General features: G+C 45.2%; 1 protein-coding gene across 1 annotated transcript in view; it reads left to right on the top strand.

Annotated features, from left to right (window-relative positions):
- Positions 1–365: 365 nt before the first annotated feature.
- Positions 366–27,316, top strand: part of LOC138262003 (protein lifeguard 1-like) — a 268,022-nt gene continuing 241,071 nt past the window's right edge. Inside the window, exons 1-2 of the mRNA XM_069211639.1 lie at positions 366–454; positions 1,443–1,847. Of these exons, the coding sequence (XP_069067740.1) occupies positions 1,466–1,847 (382 nt within the window). The 5' untranslated portion in view covers positions 366–454; positions 1,443–1,465. The remainder of the gene's footprint in view (positions 455–1,442; positions 1,848–27,316) is intronic.

Genomic DNA, 27,316 nt, shown 5'->3' with positions numbered 1-27,316 from the left:
TGAATCCGTCAATTTGATTACACACATTTTGCCTAAAATAATGTTAATACGACCACCTTTATTTTAAAAAAAATGCTTTTCAATTTTGTCTAGGATAGTTCTTAATTTTGGGGTTTAAACATATTGGGAAAATAAACTTTTGCCACTATAAAGGGAAATATTTGTATTTTTCTCACAGTTCCAATACGCGAACACATATTTCTTACCAAGGGTCTGAAAGTTATTATGTGAATGCGACGTAGAAGTACTTATTGCTTTCCGCCTTACCTTCCAGCGTGAGGTCGAGTACAGAGTGCCACCTGACTCTCCCGGAAACTGCAAGATAAAGAAATCAGCCCAGACGAAGGGAAAAAAACTACCAATGCGTCATTCCACGGGAATCTCTTCTACTGACAACTCACTCGCCCTGCTTGAGTTTGTAATAGAGCAGAAATCACACCATTTATTTATAGAGGTAAGTCTATTATGACACTTCTCATGTAATTTCTCAGTGTTCTTGATTCTGGCAAATGCTCTAGTCTAGTTTACATGTTTGTATTTGCAAGTCTTTAGTTATCTTTTCTTTCATAGCAATAAAATGTAAGGGCAAAAATAATTTAAGGTAAGCACAGATTTTGAGATACATAAAATATTGAGTAAATTGTACTCTTTCCCTCCTGTTTGGAACAAAATGTGCGCAATAAGAGTTTCGATTTTACGTAAGATGTTTTTAATGGATAAAGCTATTCTGAAGTTGCTACTCGTCTCTATTTTGACAGAAACATCACTTTATAAGAAAACTCTAGCCCTTTCAAGTGCATGTAATTGTGACATCCTAAACTTTTCAAAATGCAATTTACACGTGCCCATGATCAAAATACTAAGGAGATGCTATCAAACGCCTCTAAAAGTGTAAACAAAGGCAGAAAAGTCATGTTAGAAATGAATACATACGATTTTGTGTAAGGTCATATTCAGTAGAATGTGGGGACCTTTGTAACACGTGGCCTGTGTTTTTCTCTTGGTATGGCTACTCTGCATGCAGGGGGAGCCCATTCATCCCGTGTCCTATGAGTTCTGAATAAAAACATTTATTATTACAGTACAGCTCCCTCAGCTTGCTTCCTCTACCAAGCTCTGGGGTCATAGAGGTAAATAAAACTCCGACAGCCATGTGTTCTCTGCTCGGCGCGCCGGATACACCTAAGGCTCCTGTACACGGGGGATTTCTTTTCTGAGAGGCACCAGCGCTACGGGCATCGCGCGGGACAAAATTAATGTCTGCCCAGGCTGACCATGCCCCTCCAGGCGTCGATGCCACGGCCCGGGCTGCAGAGCCGGACCATTCTAAATCCCCCACCGGTTAGAAATGTCGCTAAAGTGTCATTGGCGCTGCAGAGGTGTTGCGTGCTTTTATTTTCAGTGACTAAAATCTATTTTTTTTCATATTGAACTTTCCCCAGGGTCAGAGAAGCCGCAGGAGAAGATGGAGAAAGGAGGCCCACCACCTCAGGCGGTTTACCAGTACGGGGCCTCGCAGTACCCTCAGTCTGCCGGCGGCCCATACCCTCCACAGCCTTACCAGCACCCTCAATACCCGGCGGACCCCAGGCTGGCGCCCTACCCTCCGGGCGAGACGTATCCGGGAGTTGGGCAGGCGTCATACCCTCCGCCGCCACCTCCCTTCTACTACCCTCAGGGCGCGATACCAGGAGCACCCGTAGCGCCCCCCTACAGCGCCTCCCAACCGCCCATGGCGCAGCAGGCCTTCCTGGGCGATAACGATGTTGACGTGGAGGGCTTACCCCCCGAGTACGAGAGCCCCATGGGTGGATCGACGGTCTTCTCAGACCAGGCCATCCGCAGAGGTAAGGGGCGTCACAGTGGTGTGTACTGTTGTCAGTGGGGGTTTGGCACCCTGTCAACAAGTGCTTCCTGCTTACTATTACCGTCGAACACTTAAGAACACTTTAGTTAAGTGAACTGTCTTGTATAGAAAATGACAACTGCTTTCACAGTGCCAGTTGTAAAAGAGGGGTGCATTATTGACCACTGACAATTAATTGGTTGTGTGTAAATGTCTGCTTTATTGACACAGGTGCACATAACAATAACATATCCTAGACCTTTGCCTTACAAAACTATCACCCCCCTAAACATGGAGTAAAACCTGTCTCCACTCCCCCCACCTCTAAACTACCCTTCCTCTCCCAGCAATATTGTAATACTGTCTTCCTCCCTGTTGCTTTGTACTCTTTCTAGGTTTAAAAATCTCTTTCAGTTTTTTAAACCTGTTAACCTCTAACTCACAATACTTTGAAACAAACCATTAAACTTCCTGGTTTGTCCGGGCATCCCTCCCTTTCCAGCCTTGACTGGCACTAATCACAACCATAAACTTGTGAAAACCACAATAATTTGCCCTCCAACCACCACCCACAAAAAGGCCTCTAACAGACTTTTCTACCCCCACCCCTCGCAGGTCTGCAGTCCAGGACACATTCAAAATTTACCTCAGCACTTCCTTAATTTGCAGCAAATAAAGCTCCATCCCCATGAATGACAAGTGAATCCCATCATCCTTAAAAAAATCTGTGTCTTTATACCTGGTGTCCGAGTGTTTCACTCTGCTGATCCCTCTGTCCCTGCAAAAGGCCAGTATTTCCTCATTCAACTTAAGCCGAGTCCTATCAATTGCTTCTGGGCGAATTGCCCCATGCCAAAATTTCCTTGACATGAATGCCGTCCAAGCTATTTGACAATGTCCTTCAGATCTTTTTTCATCTGTTTAATCAAAGCTAATCCTTTTATTATTACCATGTTATTCTACTCCAAATGTAACAATAAAATATCTGGGCACGTGCCCTGATGTAGCAATTTACTCAGACATGGCAACAGTTTATCATGACACCTCACTCCCCCTTTTCCGTGCAGCTGTAAACAATATGAAGCTCAGTCGGAGCCAAAATGTGCCCCAAAGCTGCTTTGTTTCTCCTGTCTCTCTGCCCGCTTATTAAAGGCTCCACTACCCATTTGCTCAACTCATTGCCTTGGAGCTGGGCACCAAACGTGCAAGACACAAAAGACAAAATTGGTGCCACGTCTGCCTCAGCAGTCCTCCCCTCCTGCCTGACATATTGTGGAAAACAGTTTGAAGCCCAGCTGCCTAACTACATAATCCTATCCCTGCTTTAACTGTACTTCCATGCTTCAGTAGCCATTCCTATCCGGAATGAATGGGTGCCAAATTTTGAAGCATCCAAACCCATGATGCGCAGTGCCTTCTGTAAAACTGCCAAGAATTGAAAGGCGGACACTGCACTCCCATGTGAAAATACTTCTGGGCGACCCAGGGAACCCGCGGCCTGAAGCCTTTGACCCAACCTCACCAGACAAATGTACCCTTTTGGGTACGCTTGAAGCCATACTGCTGTCCCTTTTTCCCTTTGATCAGTTTTAGACTTGCGTAAGCATGACTAAATCCTGTGTTGGCTAATCTGTACCTCCCTTCATGTAATACCCTGTCCCACTTTGTCTCCTAGAAGCTTAAATACCCTGAATGCCCCCAAAAACATCCATGATTTGAGGGTGCAAAAGAGCAGTCTCTCCACAGGTCCGCTGCACACATTGGGTAAAGCACTGATAAGTTTTCCCAACAAAGCCACAGGTATAGGTTTCCTCTTCTGGCCCCCTGATCCCATTTCCCTGGCTCATCCTTCGAAGTTTCTCCTGCCCAGTTCCCCCTCTGATGGAGAATAGCCCCAAAATAGTTTCCCCATAAATGCTATACCTGCTAATTTCTCTGCTATAGTGACTCCTGACTGTCCTCGCTCAATGAGCATCATCATATATTGCACTACATCCTCTGTCTTTTCCCAATCCTCTGGTTGCCGATGAGCCCCACTATCCAACAATTCTGACCATGCCTGTGTGTATGCCACTCATGTGGAAACTGCTAGAGTTCAAAAGCAATTGTAGCATCTGTAGTCTTCTATTCTCCACAATTCTTGGGGCATCTGTGTCTTGACGGGAACTGTATCCCTGGCCACGCAATGGAATCTCTTCCACTGTGAACGAGACAAAGCATTAGCAATGTCATTGTCCACGCCTGGGACATGTCGAGCTCTAAAGGCAATATCATGCTTTAGACAACCCAGTACAAATACCCGTAGCAATTTTAGCACTTGAGGGTCTCTGGCAGACTGATGATTGACAGTATGTACCAGAGACATGCTGTCCATGCAAAACAGAATTTTCTTGTGTGCCAATTGGGTTCTCCACACCATCACCACTACTAAATGAAACAGTTCTAAGAAGGCAATATTTCACCCACCACACGTCCAGTCTTGCGGCTAGTCTTCTGCACACCATTTGCCTCGCCAGTAAATCCCAAAGCCTTGTCAACCCGCTGCATCTGTGAAAACGTGCACATTCCAATCCAACTGCAGCTACCTGGTCAGCGGTATCCCATTAAAGGATTCCAAGAAAAAATATCAGATTCGAAGGTCCTCCTTCACACCTGCTGCCAACAGCACATGCTGACCCGATAGTGCCATGACACTTGCATAGCGCACAACATGCACAGTTCACATGACCAAGAAGGACCTGTATTTCTTTGACTGCAACTGTTTGCGTAACATGTTATTGATTAACAATTGCATTGCAATCTTCCTGTCCTCTGGCAGACGAGCCGTTGTATACTCTGAGTTTCTCAATACCTAGGAATGCCAACTCAGAAGTGGGCCCTACTATTTTGTCTGGTGCTAATGGCACTCCCAAGTCTGTCATGGTCTCTTTGAATCTGGTCAACAGCCACCCGCATTCCGTTGCCCTGGGCGCACGAACAATGAAAAAAATCATCCAAGTAATGCATAATATACTTGTGCCCCGTAATGTGTGTAAACAGCCACTGCAGGAAGGTGCTGAAGCACTGAATGCACAAGATACGGAGCAGCCCATACGAAGGGCGTTACCTCCATACCACTGACCTTCAAACTGTATGCCCAGGAGCCCGATATCGGCAGGAGGTATTAGCAGCAAACGAAAAGCCGACTTAATATCGCTCTTGGCCATAAGTGCCCCCTGTCCAACCTGCTCAACCAGTGCCAGGGCAACGTCAACCAACACTAGACCTGCTCTTCTAGTATGTAATCATTAACCAAGTCCCCTTCCGGCCATGACAGATGCTGTATCAACCAAAAGTGTCCCTTCTTCTTAGGTACCACTCCAATGGGGGTCACAATCAGATTCTGTACCTGCCAGTCATCAAATCGACCTGCCATACGTCCTTCCTGGACTTCTTTAAGAAGCTTTTCTCGCACCACTTGCTTGTGTGAATGCATAGACTTAAGATTGTCAGCCCACAGCTGCTTTCTAGGATCTTGATAACCCAATTTGAAACCCCAGGTGAAACCGTCCAGTAACAGTCTGACATCCCCTGTCTCTCATACATTCCCAACCAGAACCCTAACTTGTCAGTATCAATTGGAGTAGGAGCCCATCCCCCAAGTACCTTGAGCACCTCGTCTGCCCCGAAACCTCCCATCCTGCGTATTCTGCTGCACCCTGACTTCACTTTATGCCCCTGACCATTGTCCTTTCACTACCACAGTTGATCCACCTGCTCCATGTCATTGGACCCATGCATACTGACCAGAACACTTGGAGCATTCATGACGGAATTTACAATATACCCTGGTGCAGAAGCCCTTATTAGGTCCCAGCACACTCTGGTTGGCATGTTTGTATTTCCGGGCACACTGTCTTGACTTTTTCCGAACAGGTGTGACACCCTTGAAAGGGGCAAAAAGCTATAGGTAGATCGCTAGCCGTAAAAATCGTCTTACCAAATTTGGCTGTCCCAGTGTGTGTTGCCATAGATCTGGATCTATTTCACCCCGCTGTACACCCGTATTGACCGCAATGCATGGCCGAAATTCTTTGTCATACTGGGCCCAGGAATACCCACCGTAATTAATATATGCTTTTCGTATGACATTCATGTATTTGAATAATGTCTCCTGCAAGCTAGCAAGGGTGTCTGGTCCCGCCCTAACTTCCTCTTCACTGCCCTCTCTTCCCCACCCCATCTACCAGGGCGCTCTAAATCTTCAGGTCCCTTGCAGTATGTTTGTCTACCCTGACCTTCTTAAGTCTACATTCCTCCGCTATTGCCTACTCTAATAAGTCCTCCCACCACTACTTCAGGAGCAAAGAGGGCATCTGAATGGCCCAATGTATCACAATACTGTGTCTAGCCTACACCAGGCACAGTTGATCAAAAGGGTGTGCCATTTTACCTTCTTTTTTGGTGTTGCTATTAGCCCTAGTGGGTAATGTCGTATTGTGAGTGTAGCTTCTATTTTTGTCACCTTCCACAGCTCTGTCAGCACATCCTCCCAGAAGGGGAGTATCACCCTACATTTCCCAGCAATGTGTGTAAAATCAGCTGGCATCAGCTTTCATCTGCTACAGTTGGCCGCTCTTGTTGGATAAACCCTATGCAGCCGCTGTGGGGTCAAGTACGCCCTATGTGCCTAGTAAAACTGTATTTGTGTGAATCTGGTGTTACTCGCAACTTCCTGTACTAATTCTCTGGCCCATCTCCATTCTCCAGTGAATTAGGATTCAAGGCCCTGGTCCCATCTTGGTCTGAAGAATTCCATATCGGTGCAACTATCAGATCTGCCTGCAGTCTAGAAATATTACCTTTATCAGAGTCAGGGTCTAGAATAATCAATAGTGTCTTCGATTCGCAAGGCTTGTTTGGGAATATTAGCCAGATGTCACAAATTGTTCAGGCTATAGCTGCGTATTGTAAAAACTGTCCAGGTGATACTTCAAATTGGGTTATAGCCTCTTCAGCCGTCAGGAAGTTGCTATTCAAATATAGATTTCCAGCCATTTGGCAGCCTCATCCCCCCAGCGAGTCAAGTTCATGGATTCTCATAGTATTTCGAATGGTCGTACCCACCAAATCGGTAAGAGTTTAGCATAAGGGGCACACTTCAATACCAATTTGACATTTTATTCCCATGCGCGGGCAACCTGTGTAACTATGACGGGGTTGCCAACAGGGAGATCACTACCCCTCATTAGAAAAACTGGCAAATCCTCAGTCTCTATTAGGCCTCATAGCAACGCCTTTTCCCAGTTCGGTTCAGTTTCGCACCAGAGCGCTGTGTATTGTAGTAATCCCACCAAATAATATAATTGTAGATCTGGTAGTTCCAGACTCCCCTTGGCTGAGTATAATTTAAGAATCTCCAGTCTGACTCTGCTGTGCTTTCCTGCCCATATCAAGGATATCAGAAACCTATCCAGAGAACTAAAGAGGGATCGCAGCAACACGCAAAGCAAGTTTTGCATGACATATAGGCATCTAGGTAATGCAACCATTTTGCTGAGTGCCACTTTACTAATCAGTGTGAGTGGTAATTTTTTCTAGAACTGCACGAGGCCTCAAGTCCGCGCAGGACTCTTCTCATGTTCAAATCATATTGTTGCCTTGTGTCATACGTGATCTGAATCCCTAAATAGCAGAAATGTTGCAGTTGACATTGCAGTCCCAGTGCTGGATGTTTTTCCACTGCTCCCCGAGTCACAGATCTGGGTTTAATCCATCATTCTTTTGCTCACCATGCCACCCCAGTTTGGACCCAGCCATATAAAAATCAGTCTTGACCCTGTTCCTCATGGGAACAGTCCAGCCCGAACTGCCAAGCCAGGTTCTCCCTGGACAGGAAACAAGCATCCTGGGACCGGTTTCAGGGTATCACCTTCCATCAGCCAGGGTATGATTGATTTTCATATGGCTGGGTCCAAACTGGGGTGGCATGTGAGCAGAAGAACGATGGATTAAACCGACAGCTGTGACTGGGGGTAAGTGTTTGCATTGTTCAGCACTCTGGCCATCATCCTTTTGTGTTGCTAAAGTTGCCCTGAGTGGGAAGGGGATGCCCAGACGTGGGACCCTTGCTCACTGTGCCACTGGATTCAAGCTAGCCTGGCTGATGAAGGGTGATACCCTGAAACCTGTCCCAGGATGCTTGTTTCTGGTTCAGGGAGAACCTGGCTTGGCAGTTCGGGCTTGACTGTTCCCATGAGGAACAGGGTCAAGACTGATTTGCATATGGCTGGGTCCAAACTATGGTGGCATAGTGAGCAAAAGAACGATGGATTAAACCCAGATGTGTGACTGGGGGTGAGTGCTTGTATTGTTCAGCACTCCGTCCTTCCTCCTGCCCTCCTACTGCCCTAAGTGGGAAGGGTATGCCCAGACGTGGGTCCCTTGCTCACTGTGCCACTGGATTCAAGCTAGCCTGGCTAATGAAGGATGCCATCACGGCTGGACAGGCTGTTACATTTATACAAAAGAGAGTTGTCCTGAACAAAAACACACTCGCAACTGGTCATTATGGAATGTAGCAAAGTCAGCAACTTACAGGCCTTGTATTTTAAAACATCTCTGGACACGTGTTTCTGGGTTAATCCCTTCATCAGCAGAGATCAAGTATTTCCTTCCTTTTTCAAAGGCCAACTGCCTGGCTGCTCAGCAGATTTAATTGAAGGCACCTGATATCAGTTGAATACCAGTTTTGTCCCATTGGACTGCAAGTGAGCTGCAAAGTGCATCCTGGTAAAGGTAGCCCTGCACATTTTAAAATTATATCCTAAGTGGGTTGCTGAAGCCAAATAAAATAATAAAAACACAGTTCATTACCCCGTGGGCAAATTCAAAGTAAGAAAATCGTTTTTGCTGCCAATGTTCCAACCTGCTGCTCTGAAAGTGACCATCCATATAGTCACACATAGAACTGCTCCTTTATGCAGTGGTGCTGCCTTCACGGCTGGACAGGCCCTTAAATTTATACAAAAGAGAGTTGTCCTGAACAAAAGCGCACTCGCAACTGGTCATTATGGAATCAGCAGAGAACAAACCTTTTTCAAAGGCCAACTGCCTGGCTGCTCAGCAGATTTAATACCAGTTTTGTCCCAGTGGACCTCAAGTGAGCTGCAAAGTGACTGGATGGGTGACAACTAAGAAACATAGGTACAGCCAATTGAGATGCAATGTCATTCCTAATGTACTGTTGGTCATTGTATGATTCTAAGCCCTGATTGTCGCACGTTGTTGCCAACCCTGATTTCTTGCTACTCTTAAATACTGGATCCTAGATTCTGATGTAGTGAATCCTATTTAGTTTTTATAGGGACTCAGAAGGTTAGCTTAGCCTTTGGCTTGTGGGCCAGTGCCCCCGTCACCTATTAGCTTTTAACCTACTTAGCTTGCTCTGTCGCAGTCCACTTATTTTATTATTTCTTTTAAGATGGCTGCTATTGTTTATAGTTAGAGAAATGTTTAGATTTACATTATCAGTGGCAATAGGGTGTCAATATCAGTTTCATAGTCAAGTGATGTATGCAGGTATTCACATCATGTCCCTTTCTCGCTTACGTGTGACAGGGACATAATGTACACTTGTTGGGGATTGTTTACATGATTGCCACCACACGTCTGCCTCTTTATCAGTTGTTTGGGAACCTACCTGCATCAGGGGTCCTTCAAGATCTGTATAAACACATCTCACAGAGACAAGGTTTTCAGAGGGATTCCTACCAGATGCCATCTACGTCACCTGGCTTCAGAACTCAGCCTTCGTGTCCCCACATAGTCTGACCTAGAGACCTCAGTCCAAGGTAACAAGGGTTGGGGGGTGCTTCTCATGGACATGGTACTGGCAGATTAGGTTTATCACACCTAGCTCGCATTAGGTTGAAGATTAGGTTCTCCATGCTAGGTATTTTACATTCCATGTTCATTGCAAGATGCTGGGGGTCGTTGTATTCACAGCTCTCATATTCACAATTATGCTTCTTTTATTGTTTGTTATCCTAATCATTGCAGCTCATGCATTTTACCATAGATTTTTTTTTTTTATACATATATTGAAAACATTGCTGCATTCCCTTCATTGCGTTTGTGACTGAGACTTATTACTAACATGAGAAAAGGATAACTTAAGTTCCACCACTACTCTTCTGAGATGCTGCAATCTAGAGTCCATGCATAAGGCTGCCAGAAATCACCTTCTACTGTTTGGGTTTTTGGTGAGGTATTGCTTGTGAACCCTAAAATGATACATTGTATCATGGGCAAAGAACCCACAGAATGTGAGAAGATTCCGTTCTGGATAGCACAAAAAAAACGAACCAGCTGGAAGCAGTGTTTCCCCATATGGGAGCCCAAGATAAACATAGAATTCTCACAATGTGCTTGCCAATTGGAGTTGTTCCCTCAGTGGACGACTGCACCACATGGTGTACAGTCTTCGCTGCAATTTACACTACCACGCATGGTACCATGACACTTGCCGATTTACAGGAAGTGTTAAAACAAATTCAGAATGAGCACAGAGCTGCTCCAGTCCGAGATTTGGGAATGAAACTGATGCGTAACATCGACACAGTCTCCTCAATAATACTCAGTAACATCAAAGGGGAATCTGTAGTGTTGGCAATACGCTAGCAGCTCCAGGAGATTCGACAGTTGGAACAGGAGCGTCAACTACCGAAAATAGTTTCCGAAACCCATACTAATCTAGGAGCCGATAGTTAGGGAATCAACCTGAAGAAGCCTGAAATTTAGAGTACCACCCCTAAGGATGGTACGATACAAGCAAAGGAGGGTTCTAAAAAATGCTGGATAAACAAAATAAAGACAGATTAAGGCCCTGATTCTGACCCCGGCGGCCAGGGTCGGCGGGAGCACCGCCGACAGGCCGGCGGTGCCCCGCAGGACATTCTGACCGCGGCGCTTTGGCCGCGGTCAGATTTGGAAAACCGGCGGTCTCCCGCCGGTTTTCCGCTGCCCCTGAGAATCCTCCATGGCGGCGGAGCGCGCTCCACCGCCATGGGGATTCTGACACCCCCTACCGCCATCCTGTTCCTGGCGGGTCTCCCGCCAGGAACAGGATGGCGGTAGGGGGTGCCGCGGGGCCCCTGGGGGCCCCTGCAGTGCCCATGCCAATGGCATGGGCACTGCAGGGGCCCCCGTAAGAGGGCCCCACTCTGTATTTCAGTGTCTGCTTTGCAGACACTGAAATACGCTGATGGTGCCACTGCACCCGTCGCACCTTCCCACTCCGCCGGCTCAATTCTGAGCCGGCGTCCTCGTGGGAAGGTTGATTTGCCCTGGGCTGGCGGGCGGCCTTTTGGCGGTCGCCCGCCAGCCCAGGGCAAATCCCAAAATACCCTCAGCGGTCTTTCGACCGCGGAGCGGTATTTTGGTGGGGGAACTCTCGCGGGCGGCCTCCGCCGCCCGTCAGGGTCAGAATGACCCCCTAAGTCAGAGAGCAGACTGTCCACTTTCGGAGAGCTCAGAAAGGACACATAATCTCAGAAATAGAGAAACATTAAAAGCTCCAGACAGATATACTGATTCACGTCCCTTTCGGACACAGAGGATAGACGTAGTGACAGAGTGGGCCAGTCAGAGCAACGTCCTGACTACTTGAAACAGAAGAAAGACTTACAATGGTCTTCAAATACGAAAGAAGATAAATCCCCACAACAAAAGCCACAATTTAAAAAGAAAAAGGTGGCTAAACATGTCAGCAAACTTGAGAACACTGCTGAAGAACAGGACGTGGGCAGTAACCCTGCTGGACAGCGTGGCAGAAGTCACAATATCTTTCCAGAGTCTGAAAGATCATCTGGATGCAACAGCAACTAAAGACTTTATTGCAGTTGAGACTTCAGATGCGCACATTCTCCCACTCAACAGGGTTTATGATTTAAATATCCAGATTGAGGGAGACATAGAGCACAATATTAGTGTCATTTTCTGGGATGAACTTAATTGTGATATCCTATTGTCAGAGAGACACTGGCCACCTGAACAGGTCCGTAAGCTCCCACATGGAGAAGATGTAATTTTGCCTTCTTTCTCAGATCTTTTTCCGGAAGCGGTAAAACAAGCCTATGATTTTAACTAGGCTTTAGTTCAGGCACCCGCGCTATACTGCAACCATGTAGGGTGGGATAGAGATTCTTGCTACCATGTAATACCTATCAGGTGTGCATGCCAGCCTCAGTCTCAGTATCCTGTTAAATACGAGGCTAGAGCTCCACTGAGTGAGATCCTCACTCAGCTCAAGTACCAGGGACTGATAGAGCCCTGTGTCTCTGCAATGAATAACCCATTATTCCCTGTTGCAAAACCAGACCATTCATTTAGAATAGTTTTAGATTGCAGACACCTAAACAATTACACATGCACATACACAATAAACAATTCATACAGCACCGTACTAATTAACATAGTGCATTAAAATTACAAAACAACCTTGGATATTACCAACGTTATTTTCTGACAAAATTTAGCGTATGAAAGTTGGTACCTGAGTGCATTCTTATTTGGCTCACAAAAACAGTTTTGCTGTTTGCCACAGCCCGTGTAACATCAACAATGCATGATATTGACCCCAAGGAGTTGTCCTATGTGGATGTAATCTATTTTACAGATGATGACATCAACATTCATCTTGCCAGGGTTGATCAGATCGTTCAAGGATTCGCAGCCACTGGCTACAAATTCAATTTCAAGAAAACTAAAATAGCCTTTCTCAGTGTATTGTTCCTGGGATACGAGGTATCAAACGAATGCAAGAGCCTGGCCCTGCACTTTTTAGAAAACATTGCTCAACTTCAACTATCAAACAGAAACTGCAGTCTTTACTTGGTTTCTTTAACTTTGGCAGAACTTACATTCCAGATTATGCACAACACATTAAGACACTCTGGGGGTTATTCCAACTTTGGAGGAGGTGGTAATCTGTCCCAAATGTGACGGATTTACCACCAGCCGTATTATGAGTTCCATAGGATATAATGGACTCGTAATACGGCTGGTGGTATATCCGTCACTTTACCGTCACTTTTGGGACGGATTACCACTTCCTCCAAAGTTGGAATAACCCCCTCTGTGACTTCATTCGCTCTGATGTCTCAAGCAGACACTGACAGTTGAACACATGAACATCTTCAGACGATTGCAGCAAGACATGCTAGAAGCAAAACACGTGACAACAAAACAAATTTGGTCATTAGAGCAATTGCTGGTGCCATTGGGTTCATCTATGTCATCTTTAATGAGGGTGACATGGTGCCCATAGCATACAAATCACATTTGTACTTGAACACAGAACAATGCTTTACACCCACAGAAAAGATTCTGACTGCTGTGCAGATGGCTGCCATCAAGGAGAGGCCACTTTCCCAAGGGAAACGCATTATTTTCGTTACCCCGGTGCCAGCTTTAGAGTCTGTCACCAAAGCAAGCGTTCCTAACACTAAAGCATTACATCCACGCTGGAGTCAATGGGCAACATCCCCGACTGCCACTGATGTTGATTGCATCTTTGACCCAAAACTTCAAACACAAGAGTTTCTCCAATACGAACAGGAATACCCCTCACCTCTTAACATCTTGCCACTTGACGGATACCACACTGCCATCTACACTGATGGTTCAGCACAAGCTGCTGTAGGTACAAACATCAATACTCAGCCGCTTGCGCAGCCGTGAGCAGAGTGATAAAGGATGGTGTATTCTACCCTCAGAATACCTGCACGCAGACCCTGGGGAACTGCACAGAACAGTGGGTGAGCGTAAAGCTCTCATCTTGGCATTGGAACAATCGGTTCCAGAATAGCTCACATTGATTGTGTGTGATTCGTATTATTGTGTCCAGTCCTACAATGATTATCTCAATCATTGACGGTTCAACGGGTTCAGAGACTCAAAGGGGAACACCGTAAAACACAGAACTCTGTGGGGGAGGGTGGCTGAGCTTAAGGATAAGCTACAAGATGTTCATGTAGTACATACACTGGGCCACCAACGTGTAGGAGTACATGTTATAGGAATCACTTTGGCTAATAAAGCAGCCAAATATGCAGGACCTAGGGCTTATGTTGCTGCAGTGACTCGTTCCCACGCAAGATTGGATAATGAAATTCAGGCTGCTGTGAAAGCTTCGGCTGAAGGCAAGCCTCTTCCAAAAGCATACCATACAAAATATTCATATCATAGTGCACAGAATGTTGCCTTTGCGACAATTCCTGGGGTTGAAGATCGTGTTATCCCTAACCAGGACCAGAGTTTAGATCTCATCAGAGCAGCACATGAGGGTGTCACATCTGCTCATGGTGGCGTCGCCGCCACAATATCACTCTTACAGAAAAGTTTCTGATGTTTGGATCTATACAAATAGACCATGCAATATGTTCTTTTCTGTGACATTTTCCAGCAAATAAAAGGCTCAAACATCAAACACCCACCGCAGACATCCCTCTTAGTGTCCAACAGGCCACTACAATATGTTTACCTGGACCATTGTGGTCCCTTACAACCCGATGGTGCACACAAATACATCTCAGTCGCTGTTGACTCTTGTTCTAGATTCTTGTGGGTATAGCCACAGCAGTTAGCTGATGCTCGAACTGTTATAAAAGACTTGCTGATCTTTATCGGTACATATGCGGTTGCTGCGTTCCACTTGGACCAGGGCCCTGCTTTTGCATCTAGGGCATTCAGGGACACCATTAGGATGATGGGTGTTGAACTCCATTACTCTTCTCCATATCATCCCGAAGGTAATCGTCTTGTGGAAAGGAGGAATCGTGACCTAAAGCAGTCCTTAACAGCTAGAATATTAGTTTCAGGCCGCAGTTGGCTTCATTACCTACATGGGGTCCAGAGAGTGCGGGATAATCTGCCAAGAAGGTCCTTGGGAGGACGCACTACTTATAAGGTCCTATTTGGGATACCTATGTATGTCCCAGATCTAGATGGCCCTGGTATGGTAGCAGTAGACATGCCTTTTGACATAAATGAACGTTTCAGTGTCTTACAGGAGCTTCAGCAATTTTGTGCTGATGGTTCATCTGCCAGTGCTGCCACCTTAGGGAAAAGGGATTTGCCAACAACTTCTACTGGCTGAATTCCTAAAGTTGGCGATCTGGTTTGTGAGAAGGTTGCTGTGACGAAGGATTTCAGCTCATCCGACAGAGCACTGGTTCCAGTCCTTGGAATACAAGGCACCAGAACTGTCATCCTACCAACGCTGCCAGGTTCCCAAGGGAAAAGATATGTCTCCATCGACAACATCAGATTGCACCATGTGGCTGATCCTGCACAGTAGATCCAGATGTCCCTTGGGTAGTTCCCAGTCCCCTCTCACTACCCAACAGGACATACCTCTTCAAAGAAGAAACAACACTACTTCTCAATACAGCACCACGTACAACAATGCTACAAATGCCTCCTTGAGCATGGGGAGGGAGGAGAATGAGCTTCTGCTGATTCCTTTTACCACTTCGCCGACAAGAGCTGTCCAAGATGTGGGTGTTTTCTACTCTAGCATAATGCAAACTGATGACACTGTCTACTATCAACTTCCACGCGAAGTGGAACCATCCACCAGTAATGTACCAGCTCCTGTGTTCGCAGAGACTGCTTCTGGTTACTTCATCAACCAAGATGACTTCTCTTCAACTTCATCTGCACCTGCCACTGAAACATCAAAGATACGTAAGCTGTACATATGGCTTAAAAATAATTTGGTTTATCTAAGGTATTATCCGTGAATATTTCTGACATTGTTTGCCTTTCTTTTATGGATTGGTTTTGTGACTGTTTTCTTTCTCTTGATAAATGGTCATTATCTTCCAGAACGTTCTTCTGTTGAGTGGATGAAGTTTTGACACCCTATCTCTCCTCACATAAGGTCCGAATAGACTTGTCCCTAGTGAACATTTCAGCAGTACCTATTCCAGATAGGATTGTTTGGAATAAAGTTCCATTTGATATTTACGGGCCTACTTAGATTATCCAAATTCCATATGTATTCAAAATTTCAATAACTGATGGGGACATTACTATCTCTACCAAGCAACTAGACTTAGCAGTATTTGATTACACACAATGGGAACATTGTTCAACTCCATCTGTGGGGAGCCCCAAAACATATGTTGACAAACTTGCATGCTTTTCTGGGTATAACACTACAATTGCAGAGTTATATTATTTCAAATTACTGACATGCAAAATGCAGAAGATTTTGCTAATTGAAACCACATTCATCTATTCAGGTTACTTTTTTTCCCAACTTGCTGTTGTATATCATGAATACTGGAAGAGCACTATTGATGTGAAAAGTGTATGGGGAACAATAGATTGGCAAATTCAGGGTATGGAAGCTTTGTTAAGAGCATGCTATATTCCTGCCCAAATGATATATTTAAATGGCACGGTTCAACAAACATCGTGCAGAGTGTTAAAAATAAAAGAAATGAATGTACCCAGCATCCTCACACCAGGCAAATTCACTGATTGACAAAAATTCCTGAATGTCACTGATGAAGACCTGAATGTTTGGATTCAGAATGGTACCTATAATTCCACACCTTCATGCCACGGCGGGTGGTTATTGTGGCCAATAGACACCAATGCGTGTCAGGCGTGATATGTTAATTCCTCAGGGGGTTTCAAGATTAACCGACCGGACCCTCACTATGTCTCGGGTCAACACTGTGGCATAGTTACCACATACAGTGTGGGTAAACTGTGCCAACAATGGTTACAGACTAACACCTTAGCAGCAGTTAAGGAACATCTTTATCTCTTATCAGAGGACATAGACTTTCAGAATCTCTTGCAAGGTCTAAGAAAACCCTGCTTTAAACGATTTCTGTATGCCATATACAATGAGATCTAAAGCTTTCACAAATGGAAGCAGCTTATTTGGGCTTATGAAAAATATTTCCATTTTACCCTATGGAGCTATCTTTCTACAAAGGGGGAAATGAAAGATGCATTTTTTCCCTCCCCCGGGCATATAAATCAACTCTTATAATGTCCCAGTTTATAGTTACATGACACCCCATATGTCAAAATAAGGTAAATAATTACTTTGGAAGTACCTTTAATTCCAAAGGCAAATTCGCCTACATTGTACATTTCAAAGACAGTATGCAATGTAGAGCTGCCTTTAAAAATGGCATCAGGCACGCAGTGGACACTCCAGTGCAGGAACTTTACTGGGCCTCCAAACTTTCCTCTCCTGCTATATACTAGGGACTTATGGGTTGATTGAATAACCCACTTCCCTCTTATTCACTAGTGGCTTACATGGTCTTTCATTGCCAATTGGAGTTAGAACATTGTACCATTTGACCATATACCCCTTATTCAGATCCCTAGCCCTGTCTGGTAAGTAGAGCCCAGGGCACAGTCAGGGTCAGTTACCATCAGTATCACTCAGAAACATTGGGGTGAACATGCTAAAAGGGTGTTTCTCACATGGCCTCCTCCCAAACAAAAGGTGATGGGTAACTAATCTACACCCTGGTAGTCCTGATCAGATAAGTGGAAAAACCTGGAAAGTCCATCTGCATTAGCATGGACCACCCCTGGTCTGTGTTCCATGGTGATGTTCATCCCCTGTAGGGACATGGACCATCTCAACAATTTAGGATCCCCCTCGCCCTCATTTGCATTAGCCACCTGAGAGGTCTGTGATCAGTTTGTACATGAAAGTGAGTATCATACAAAGTATGGTCTCAGCTTTTTCAGGAACCAAACCACAGCAAAGGCCTACCTCTCAAGGCACTCCATTTATGCTCTCTGGGGGTCAGTCACCTGCTGACAAAGGCAACTGGCTGATCAAGGCCCTCCTCATTTACCTGTGCCAACAGTACCCCAATCCCATGTTCGGAAGCCTCTTTTTGAACCACAAATTCCTTTGTGTGATCAGGGGCCAGCAACACTGGCACTGGACGCATAGCCTTTTTCAGAGTATCAAAGGCCTCCTGACACTCTGGTCTTTTTTTAGGGGTGAGTTCTGTTGGGAGAGCCACGAAGGTCCCATCATTTTGAACAACCCTTCTATAATACCCAGTCAGACCAAGAAAAGCCCCGACCTGTGTCTGGGTTACAGGAGCAGCCCAATCCAAAATGGTTTGGATTTAAATCTGGAAAAGTTGTATGTGGCTTCCACCTACAAGGTGACACAGGTACACAACTGAACAATGGCCTATTTGACACTTATTGACCTTAATAGTCATACCTGCATGCCCCAGGACCTGAAGCACTTCCTTCAGGTTGGTCAGATGATCTTTCCAGGCGGAACTGTACACAGCTATGTCTTCCAGAAAAGCTGCACTAAACTGCTCCAGCCCTGACAATACTCTGTCCACCTAGCTTTGTAAGGTGGCAGGTGCATTATTTAAACCAAAGAGCATTACTTCTAACTTGTAGTTTCCCTCTGGTGTGGAGAATGCTGCTATCTCCTTTTACTTCTTCAATCTGCCAGTAGCTTGAAGTCAAATGAAATGTACTCAGCTACCTAGCAGCCCCTAACCTGTCAGTGAGCAAATTAGGTCTAGGTGTAGGGTGAGCATCAGTCTTTGTGACTGCATTCCATCCTCTGTAGTCCACACATAGCCTCAACTCTTTCATTTCTCCCTGGGGTTAGGTTTGGGTACCAGCACCACTGAACTGGTCCATAGACTGTCAGAAGACTCAATTATCCCCAGTTCCAGCATCTTACCTACCTCAGCCGTGATACTGGCTCTGACCTGGTCAGACAACCTGTACAGTTTACTTTTGGCAGGTAGGCTGTCACCATGTCAACATCATGGTCACACCAAGTGGCGAGTCCAGGGGTCAGGGAAACAGACCAGCAAACTACCCAAGCACTAGCTTGCAGTCTCTGTGTTGTTGGTCTGTCAGTTTTGGAGAGAGTACAACTCCCTCCACTGACCCATCTTGCACATTTGTGGAGAGGCGGTCTGGCTCCTTCATCTGTGACCATCAACATAGTCTTAGTGGGGTTTCAACCTGTTTACATGTGGGACCCTGGGGGTTTTAAAGTTTACCAGAGAGGTAACTTCACCCTTCTTTTCTAGGATTCTATAGGGCCCAGTCCACTTGCTGTGGAAGGCCCTAGGAGCCACAGGCCCCAACACCTGATTGGTATTCAGGCATGGTAGTTCTCTGGTCATACCAGAGCTTCATGAGCTCTTGGCTGGCCTCCAAGTTCTTGCTTGCCTTATATGTACTCTGACATGCGCGATCTCTGACCTAGCACATAGTCCAGCACATTGTCCTTGGCTTCTTTATGAGGTTTCTCCGAGGACTCTCTCACCAGACACAATGGCCCTCTTACATGTTGCCCAAACAACAATTTCATCAGGACTAAAGCCAACTCCTTTTTGTAGAACCTCCCTGTATGCAAACATGGTAGGAGAACATCCCATTTCCTCCTGAATTTGACAGACAAACCATTGATCATACCCTTCAGGGTCTTGTTGAACTTTTGCACCAGACCATTAGTTTGGGAGTGATATAGGATGGTGAACTTGTAGGTAACACCACACTCATCCCACATCACTTTCAGATAGCTGGACATGAAATTTGTGCCCCTATCTGATACAACGTCCTTCAGGAAACCCACTCTGGTGAATACACCAAGTAGCGCCCTAACCACTGACGGTGCAGTGACTATTCTTAGGGGTATTGCCTCAGGGTGCGTTGTGGCATGGTCCACTACTACAAAGATATATCTGTTCCCTGATGGAGATGGTGGGTCTAAGGGACCAACAATCTCTATCCTCACCCTTTCAAATGGAGTCCCAACCATTGGCAGTGGTATCAAGGGAGCATTTGATTTGCCACATGTCTTGCCATGGATTCTTCAAGAATCCATATTTTTTTCCAACATCGGCTAACCGGTACCTAGAACCCTTGATTTTACATGAAGCAGACATAGTGGCCAATATCCATCTTTTATGCAGAGAAAACACATTTACCTAAAGACATTATCCTTTCATGACATCTTCACATGCTAGGCATGCCTCATAAAACAACATTGAATGTACGACTATGTTCTAAAGCTGTATCCACAAAAAATCACATTCTTTCTCCTCACTCTCAAACTGAAAAGTAAATCACCCAGCCCTTCTTGAATAGCTCAGTGTAGAATGTTTCTCCATTTCCTAGTCCATGAGGTGAAATCACTGGGCTTCACGTATGGCAATGTGCTATTATTATCACCCCAATTAAACAGAATAGCTCAGTTATTGGATTTTATCTCCACTCTCTAAAGAATATTAAAAGTCTTCTAAAAACAAATGGCTAAAAAATGTAACCATGCCCTATATCTTCCTGGATGATATCCATGGGACCTCTCTTGCTTCAGTTATAGCCATACTTCATTCCATGGCCATTCTCCTCTCATCCAAAATGAAATGTGACCATTTTCCTTTGATGTACGCTGACTATCCTTACAAGCAAGATCAGGTTTAATGTCTGCTGCCTTGTGTACAACTCCAGCCATCTGCAAAATACACCTTATATGCCAAGCTACACACAGGCAGACAATGGAGTCTGAGGAATAAAATACAAAAATTCTGGGCAATCCAAGCACTGAAGCATTACCTCAGAGGAACCATAAGCAGCTTATGGCTCCCCTTTCCCCTTACTGCTCAGTACACAACCCACTTTCCCATCCTTTAAAAAACAACTAAAAAGTCATCTTTCCCACATACCCTTAGAATAATGATCTACTTCCATCGACTGAGAAGCCAACCTGTATTCGTAATGCTTAAAACATTTGATAAATGAAGCTTTTCTCAATATGCAGCTAGTCTAAAACATACTTGGTGCATGGGATTGTCCTTGGCTGGTGTTGTGGTGTCACCATCTTAACAATACAGTACTTGTGTGTATTCTTCTTTGATTATGTGCACATGTGACCTGATGCTTCTACTGTGAGGTTGCTTGCTATTTCTCTACACTAACTATGCTGTCCAGCTTCTTTGCATGGTGCTTGCTGCCTGGGATGGTCCCGGGCTGGTAGCAAGTCAACATTGTTTTTTTTGTGGATGTGCAAAGAACATTATGTATATGTATGGTCTCCATCCTGTGGTTTTTGTTTCAACTATTCACTGGAATCCCCATTATTACAGGGACTGTCAATGAGAATGAGGCAGTAGTGGGAGCAGTTCTGTGCTGTATGTGGCGGTTGTGTCCTCAATATATATATATCCATGAGTAAGGCTGTGGCCGAAACGCGTTGGATTTTGTGCTGAAATAAATTGAATTTTCATATTGGAGGTGTCCTGGTTCTCCTGATGTTTGAAGGAGTGTCTAAGGTTATATATATATATATATATATATATATATATATATAAGAAAACAAATGCCACTTGCTTTGCCGAACAACTTTAGCACGGGTGCCTCCTTCATGATTGTGGCCATCATGTAAAATACACAAAACACATTCCCAAGAGGAAAACAGCTCGGAGCACTCACGGGTTTTGCAGTCCATTTATTTTCAACAGCAGACGCGTTTCAGCAGGTTTGCCTTTATCAATGCTAATCCAGCAAGTAACATCACATGATATGCATTTAAATCTGGCCTGCCTTTCTCCTATTGGAGATATGTTGGTGTCGACGTATTTAGCTTTTCAGTGTCGTCATTTTAAAGGCATACCATTCATAAAAATGTGAGATTTTCTCTGATGTTTAAACTTGCGGTTATAAAATAAAAGATCTGTTACCCTCGTAACCGCACTTGCCTTTTAATCCATGCACACCAGACAGCATTAGTCTCGTGACCTTTGCTGTTACATTTAGTAATGTCCCAAAACACTTTGGCAGGTATCACGTGCATTTCCTTGGCTGCGGTGGTTCTGGCAGTTTATCAATATAAGAAAACAAATGCCACTTGCTTTGCCGAACAACTTTAGCACGGGTGCCTCCTTCATGATTGTGGCCATCATGTAAAATACACAAAAAACATTCCCAAGAGGAAAACAGCTCGGAGCACTCACGGGTTTTGCAGTCCATTTATTTTCAACAGCAGACGCGTTTCAGCAGGTTTGCCTTTATCAATGCTAATCCAGCAAGTAACATCACATGATATGCATTTAAATCTGGCCTGCCTTTCTCCTATTGGAGATATGTTGGTGTCGACGTATTTAGCTTTTCAGTGTCGTCATTTTAAAGGTATACCATTCATAAAAATTTGAGATTTTCTCTTATGTTTAAACTTGCGGTTATAAAATAAAAGATCTGTTACCCTCGTAACCGCACTTGACTTTTAATCCATGCACACCAGACAGCATTAGTCTCGTGACCTTTGCTGTTACATTTAGTAATGTCCCAAAACACTTTGGCAGGTATCACATGCATTTCCTTGGCTGCAGTGGTTCTGGCAGTTTATCAATATAAGAAAACAAATGCCACTTGCTTTGCCGAGCAACTTTAGCACGGGTGCCTCCTTCATGATTGTGGCCATCATGTAAAATACACAAAACACATTCCCAAGAGGAAAACAGCTCGGAGCACTCACGGGTTTTGCAGTCCATTTATTTTCAACAGCAGACGCGTTTCAGCAGCTTTGCCTTTATCAATGCTAATCCAGCAAGTAACATCACATGATATGCATTTAAATCTGGCCTGCCTTTCTCCTATTGGAGATATGTTGGTGTCGACATATTTAGCTTTTCAGTGTCGTCATTTTAAAGGCATACCATTCATAAAAATGTGAGATTTTCTCTGATGTTTAAACTTGCGGTTATAAAATAAAAGATCTGTTACCCTCGTAACCGCACTTGCCTTTTAATCCATGCACACCAGACAGCATTAGTCTCGTGACCTTTGCTGTTACATTTAGTAATGTCCCAAAACACTTTGGCAGGTATCACGTGCATTTCCTTGGCTGCGGTGGTTCTGGCAGTTTATCAATATACCTAATTTCCTCTTGGGAATGTGTTTTGTGTATTTTACATGATAGCCACAATCATGAAGGAGGCACCCGTGCTAAAGTTGTTCGGCAAAGCAAGTGGCATTTGTTTTCTTATATTGATAAACTGCCAGAACCACCGCAGCCAAGGAAATGCACGTGATAGTCCAAATTCTCATACCCTGGACACATGTTATTTCTTTCACGGATCATATCCCATATACTTATCTTCCTACAGCATATAAAAGTAATATAAATAATATTCACTATCCAGCCTTCCAATATCCAAGTGATCTTGTTTCTCACTAAAATGTATATACGATATAGTAGCTCGTTTGCTTTTCAAGGACCATCACATCCTATTCATCTATAAAAACAAAACAAAAACCATATATTAGAGAACACATATTAAAGAAATCAATTAGAACATAATATAGACACCATTCTTATAGATATAATGTTCATTTTTTAAAAGCAGTTTATGATTACTCGTACTCTCCTATCACTGGAGATTACCATTTTAATTCACCAAATGAATGGCTAATTCCTCATCCTTATTTAATCCTTCCGGTTCCATAGTTTTAGGACCTATAATTTAACGGTATTCTAATTTTCTCAATTCCAACGTTCTATTACCTCCTCTTATATTCAACCTTACCCTCTCTAGAACCACAAATTTTAATTTATTAATATTCTTCTCATGATATTCTTTGAAATGTCTCGCTGCTGGATATGACTTACCTTCATTTTTAATTGCTCTCATATGTTCCAGTACTCTTTTTTTTCGCCATATGAATGGTACTTCCTATATAAAACTTATTACAAGGACATTTCAAAGCATATATACAATAATCCGAATTGCATGTTACATGTTTTCTGATGTTAAAGGGTCTTCTGATTCCTGGGAATTGTATTTCTTTACAGTTTTCACTATATTTGCAGGCTTTACATTTTCCACAAATGAAAAAAACATTTATAGGTTTATCTTTTTCCATCTTTGGTACTAAACATGTGTCTTTTAATGATCTTCTTCTTCTTAAAGTGAATTTTGGGTATTCATACAATGTTGCCGCTATGTTTTGATCTGTTTTTAATGCTGGCCAGAATTTTCTAAAGATCCTCTTTATTTCCCCTGTCTTGCTGTGGGATGTTGTGATAAATCTCATCGATTTAGGTTCCTTCTTATCCACTGTTGGTTGAGTTACCAACATATCCTCTCTCTTAATTTGTCTGACTTTCACCAATGCCTTTTCTATACTCTCTGACGAATATCTACTTTTCCTACATCTTTTACTCATAACAATAGCTTCTCTTTCAAAGGCTGTGTCCAGACTGCAATTTGTCCTGGCCCGTAATAGTTCGCCATACAGGATACTTTGAATTAAATTCTTAGGATGATTACTTTTAGCATGAAGCAAACTATTACCGGCTTTTGTCTTTTCTGAATAACGCAAATTCCAATTTATCATTCACCACATTGACTTTTACATCCCAAAAATTGTGTCCTGGGGAGGGGGGGGACAGACACGGTGGGAGGGGACACAGGGAACGCTTGTATGGCTGTTGTTAAGATGTCTGCCAGTGTGGTGTGTGTTCTGCTTGGTGCGGTGATGCTGATAGTGGATGTAGATGTAGTGCATGCAGGTGTGAGTGTGGACATAACTGGGAAGGAATTGGAGGAGGAGGAGGAGGGGGAGACAGTGGAGGCTGTGGATGTTGTCGTGTCTGCAACGGTATGCTGTTTGTATGAGTGCCTGTGGGATGAAGGATGGTGCTTGAGTTTGCCTGTGCCTCTCTTGTGTGTTGCCTTGTGTGCATGCTCGTCTGTCTGTGTGCCTGGGATGGGTTGCGGTTGTGGAGAATGAGACTGGGAAGTGGAAGTTGGAGGGGGGACGGTAAAAACAGGGACAATGGCTGCCTTCAGAGAGGAGGCCAGAGCCTGAATCGATCTCCGTTGGGCCGCCAAACAACCATGAATGCCCTCCAGGAATGCATTGCATTGCTGCATCTGGGATGCCAGCCCCTGGATGGCATTCACAACGGTTGACTGCCCTACAGAGATGGATCTCAGGAGGTCAATAGCCTCCTCCCTCAGGGCAGCAAGGTTCACTGGGGAAGGGCCTGAGGTGCCTGGGGCGAAGCAGATACCCACCCTCCTGGGTGAGCGGGCACGGGAAACTCGCAGAGGGGCTAAAGGGAGGGCGGTGCTGGTACGGTGGAGATCCCATCGGAGGAGGTATTAGAGTCTGTGTTGTCCCCTCCAGTCTCCGCCGTGGTGCTCCCCTCGCCCTCCGTCCCACTTGTTCCCTCGGCGTCAGTGCACTCTGCCTCCTGGGTCCTGTGGGATGCAGCTCCCTCTGTCGCCAGTGGCCCTGCTCCTCTGCCAGATGATGCTAATGCACACAAGGACAGGATGACAAAACAAGAAAGGGGGGGAGAGACAAAAGATACACTGGGTCAGTGACTGCAACAACACCACCGTTGGCGCACACAGCACCCTCACACACAGGGAACAGGCCTACGCACTATGCATTGCACTACCAGTGAAATGGCTAGTCACCAAGGCATGAGGAGGAGCACACACCACCAACTGCATCACACCTGGGACCCACGCAGCCCTGCCTAGAAGTGAATACTAACATGCTTGGTTACCTGTATTTGCCATACAACTGTTACTGTTCAGAGGACACATGCTGCAATGTCTGGCCTGGCCTTAGTGGCACCCACTAACACACAACCACCACCCAGATACCGCCCCACCAGCCCCTTGTGGCTGCTGGGATTCCCTCAAGCACCCATCTAGCTCAGGGTAGGCCACCGCCAGTATGCGGGCCATCAGGGGGGACAGGGTCTGACGGGCACCCCTTCCTCATTGGGAGGCCATCCCCAGCTGGGCCTCCACGGTCTTCCGGGCCCAGCGTCTCAGGTACTCCCACCTTTTCCTGCAATGGGTGATCCGCCTACTATAGACCCTCAGGGTCTGCACGTCCTTGGCATGCCACAATTCCTTCTTCTAATGGGCGATGACCTGCAACAGTAATACCACTGCAGCTGCCACTGCTCGCATCAAATCCTCAGCTGCTGGCACAAAGGATCCCCAGAGTGTGATGACTGCCACTCCTACTGTGAGCACACCTCCACCTCAAAAGGGAGGACTCGGGTGGTGAAAACCATGGGACAGAAGTCTGGGACAGTGGAGGCACCTCCTAGTCCTGGAGGCAAGAAAGGGAAAGTTCCCACTCCACTACCCAAGAAAGGGATGGTTCCCACCCCACCACCCAAGAAAGAAAAGGTACCCACTCCACCACCCAAGAAAGGAAAGGTTCCCACTCCACCAGCAAAGAGAGGCAAGAGGTCCCCTCTACCAGCAGAGGGCAGGGGGCCCTCACCTCCAGCAGAGGCAGCCAGGGTAACACCTCCACCAGCAGTGGGCAAGGAGCCCTCACCTCCAGCAGAGGCAGCCAGGGTAACACCTACACCAGCAGTGGGCAAGGAGCACTCACCTCCAGCAGTGGGCATGTTCCCTACTTCAGAGACTGTGGCCTTGCACTCCCCACCAGGGACAATAGGGCATGGAGCCCCCTCCAGAACCAGTGGGCATGTTTCCCACTTCAGCTGGCTGTACTCACCGTTATCGTCTTCATCAGCGTTGGTGTTCTAGAAGGACCATGGTGTAGAAGAGCATCTGGAAGACTTGAAGTTCCAGTTTCATGGCAGCGGCGGAGTCCTCTGTGTACCAGTTGGTGAGTCTTTTGTTTTATAGGCAGTGTTTCTGCCTGGCTTTTGATGGCGTTGGTACCGCCCCGGAAATTGTGGCGGTTTGCTATATCATAATATGGTGGGTGGTACTTTGTCTTCCTCCTCGCTGTTGTTGGCTACTGCCATGGTCAGTGGTGTAAACGCCCTGGTGGTTGGTGTGGTACATTGGCTGTCTATGGGAGGGATCACCGCCATGGTCATAATTTGGCAGTAATTACCGCCAGCCTGTTGGCAGTATTACCGCCACCTTAACAGTCACCACCGATTTGTTCAGATGACAACTGCTGAGAGAAACTCTTAGTTTGGAGGAAGTGTTAATAGCTGCCGGAGCTAAAGAGCGTTCTAAAAGACAAACTGTTGACATGGAGGCTGGAGGTGCCCAGCGTGAATCAGTCATGAGTGTAAAAAGTAAGCAAAAGGAAAAAACTGAAGGACATAAGGTGATTTCTACACTTAAAACGAAGATATGTTTTAGATGTGGATTTTCGTTTCCACATGAAGGTAAATGTCCTGCCATTGGACAGATATGTAAGGCTGTGGGAAAAAGGAACATTTTCTGATGGTTGTATAACAAAGGAAAAGTAAGTGCATCATAGGGCGAAGACAAAATTGCCGCCAGAAAGTTCCAGAAGCAACGCTCAAAGCATGCCCATAAAGCCAATCAACGACATTAATAGAGGAAAATCAACACTGGATGAAGTCGATTGTCATCTCAATCATCGTCAAACAGTTCTTCTGCCTCAATATCAAGTGAAAGTGAGGAA

This window comes from Pleurodeles waltl, chromosome 10 (assembly GCF_031143425.1).
Source record: "Pleurodeles waltl isolate 20211129_DDA chromosome 10, aPleWal1.hap1.20221129, whole genome shotgun sequence".
In the NCBI taxonomy this organism is placed as follows: domain Eukaryota; kingdom Metazoa; phylum Chordata; class Amphibia; order Caudata; family Salamandridae; genus Pleurodeles; species Pleurodeles waltl.
The sequence above is the reverse complement of the archived record's forward strand: the minus strand, read 5'-3'. Positions and strand labels throughout refer to the sequence as shown.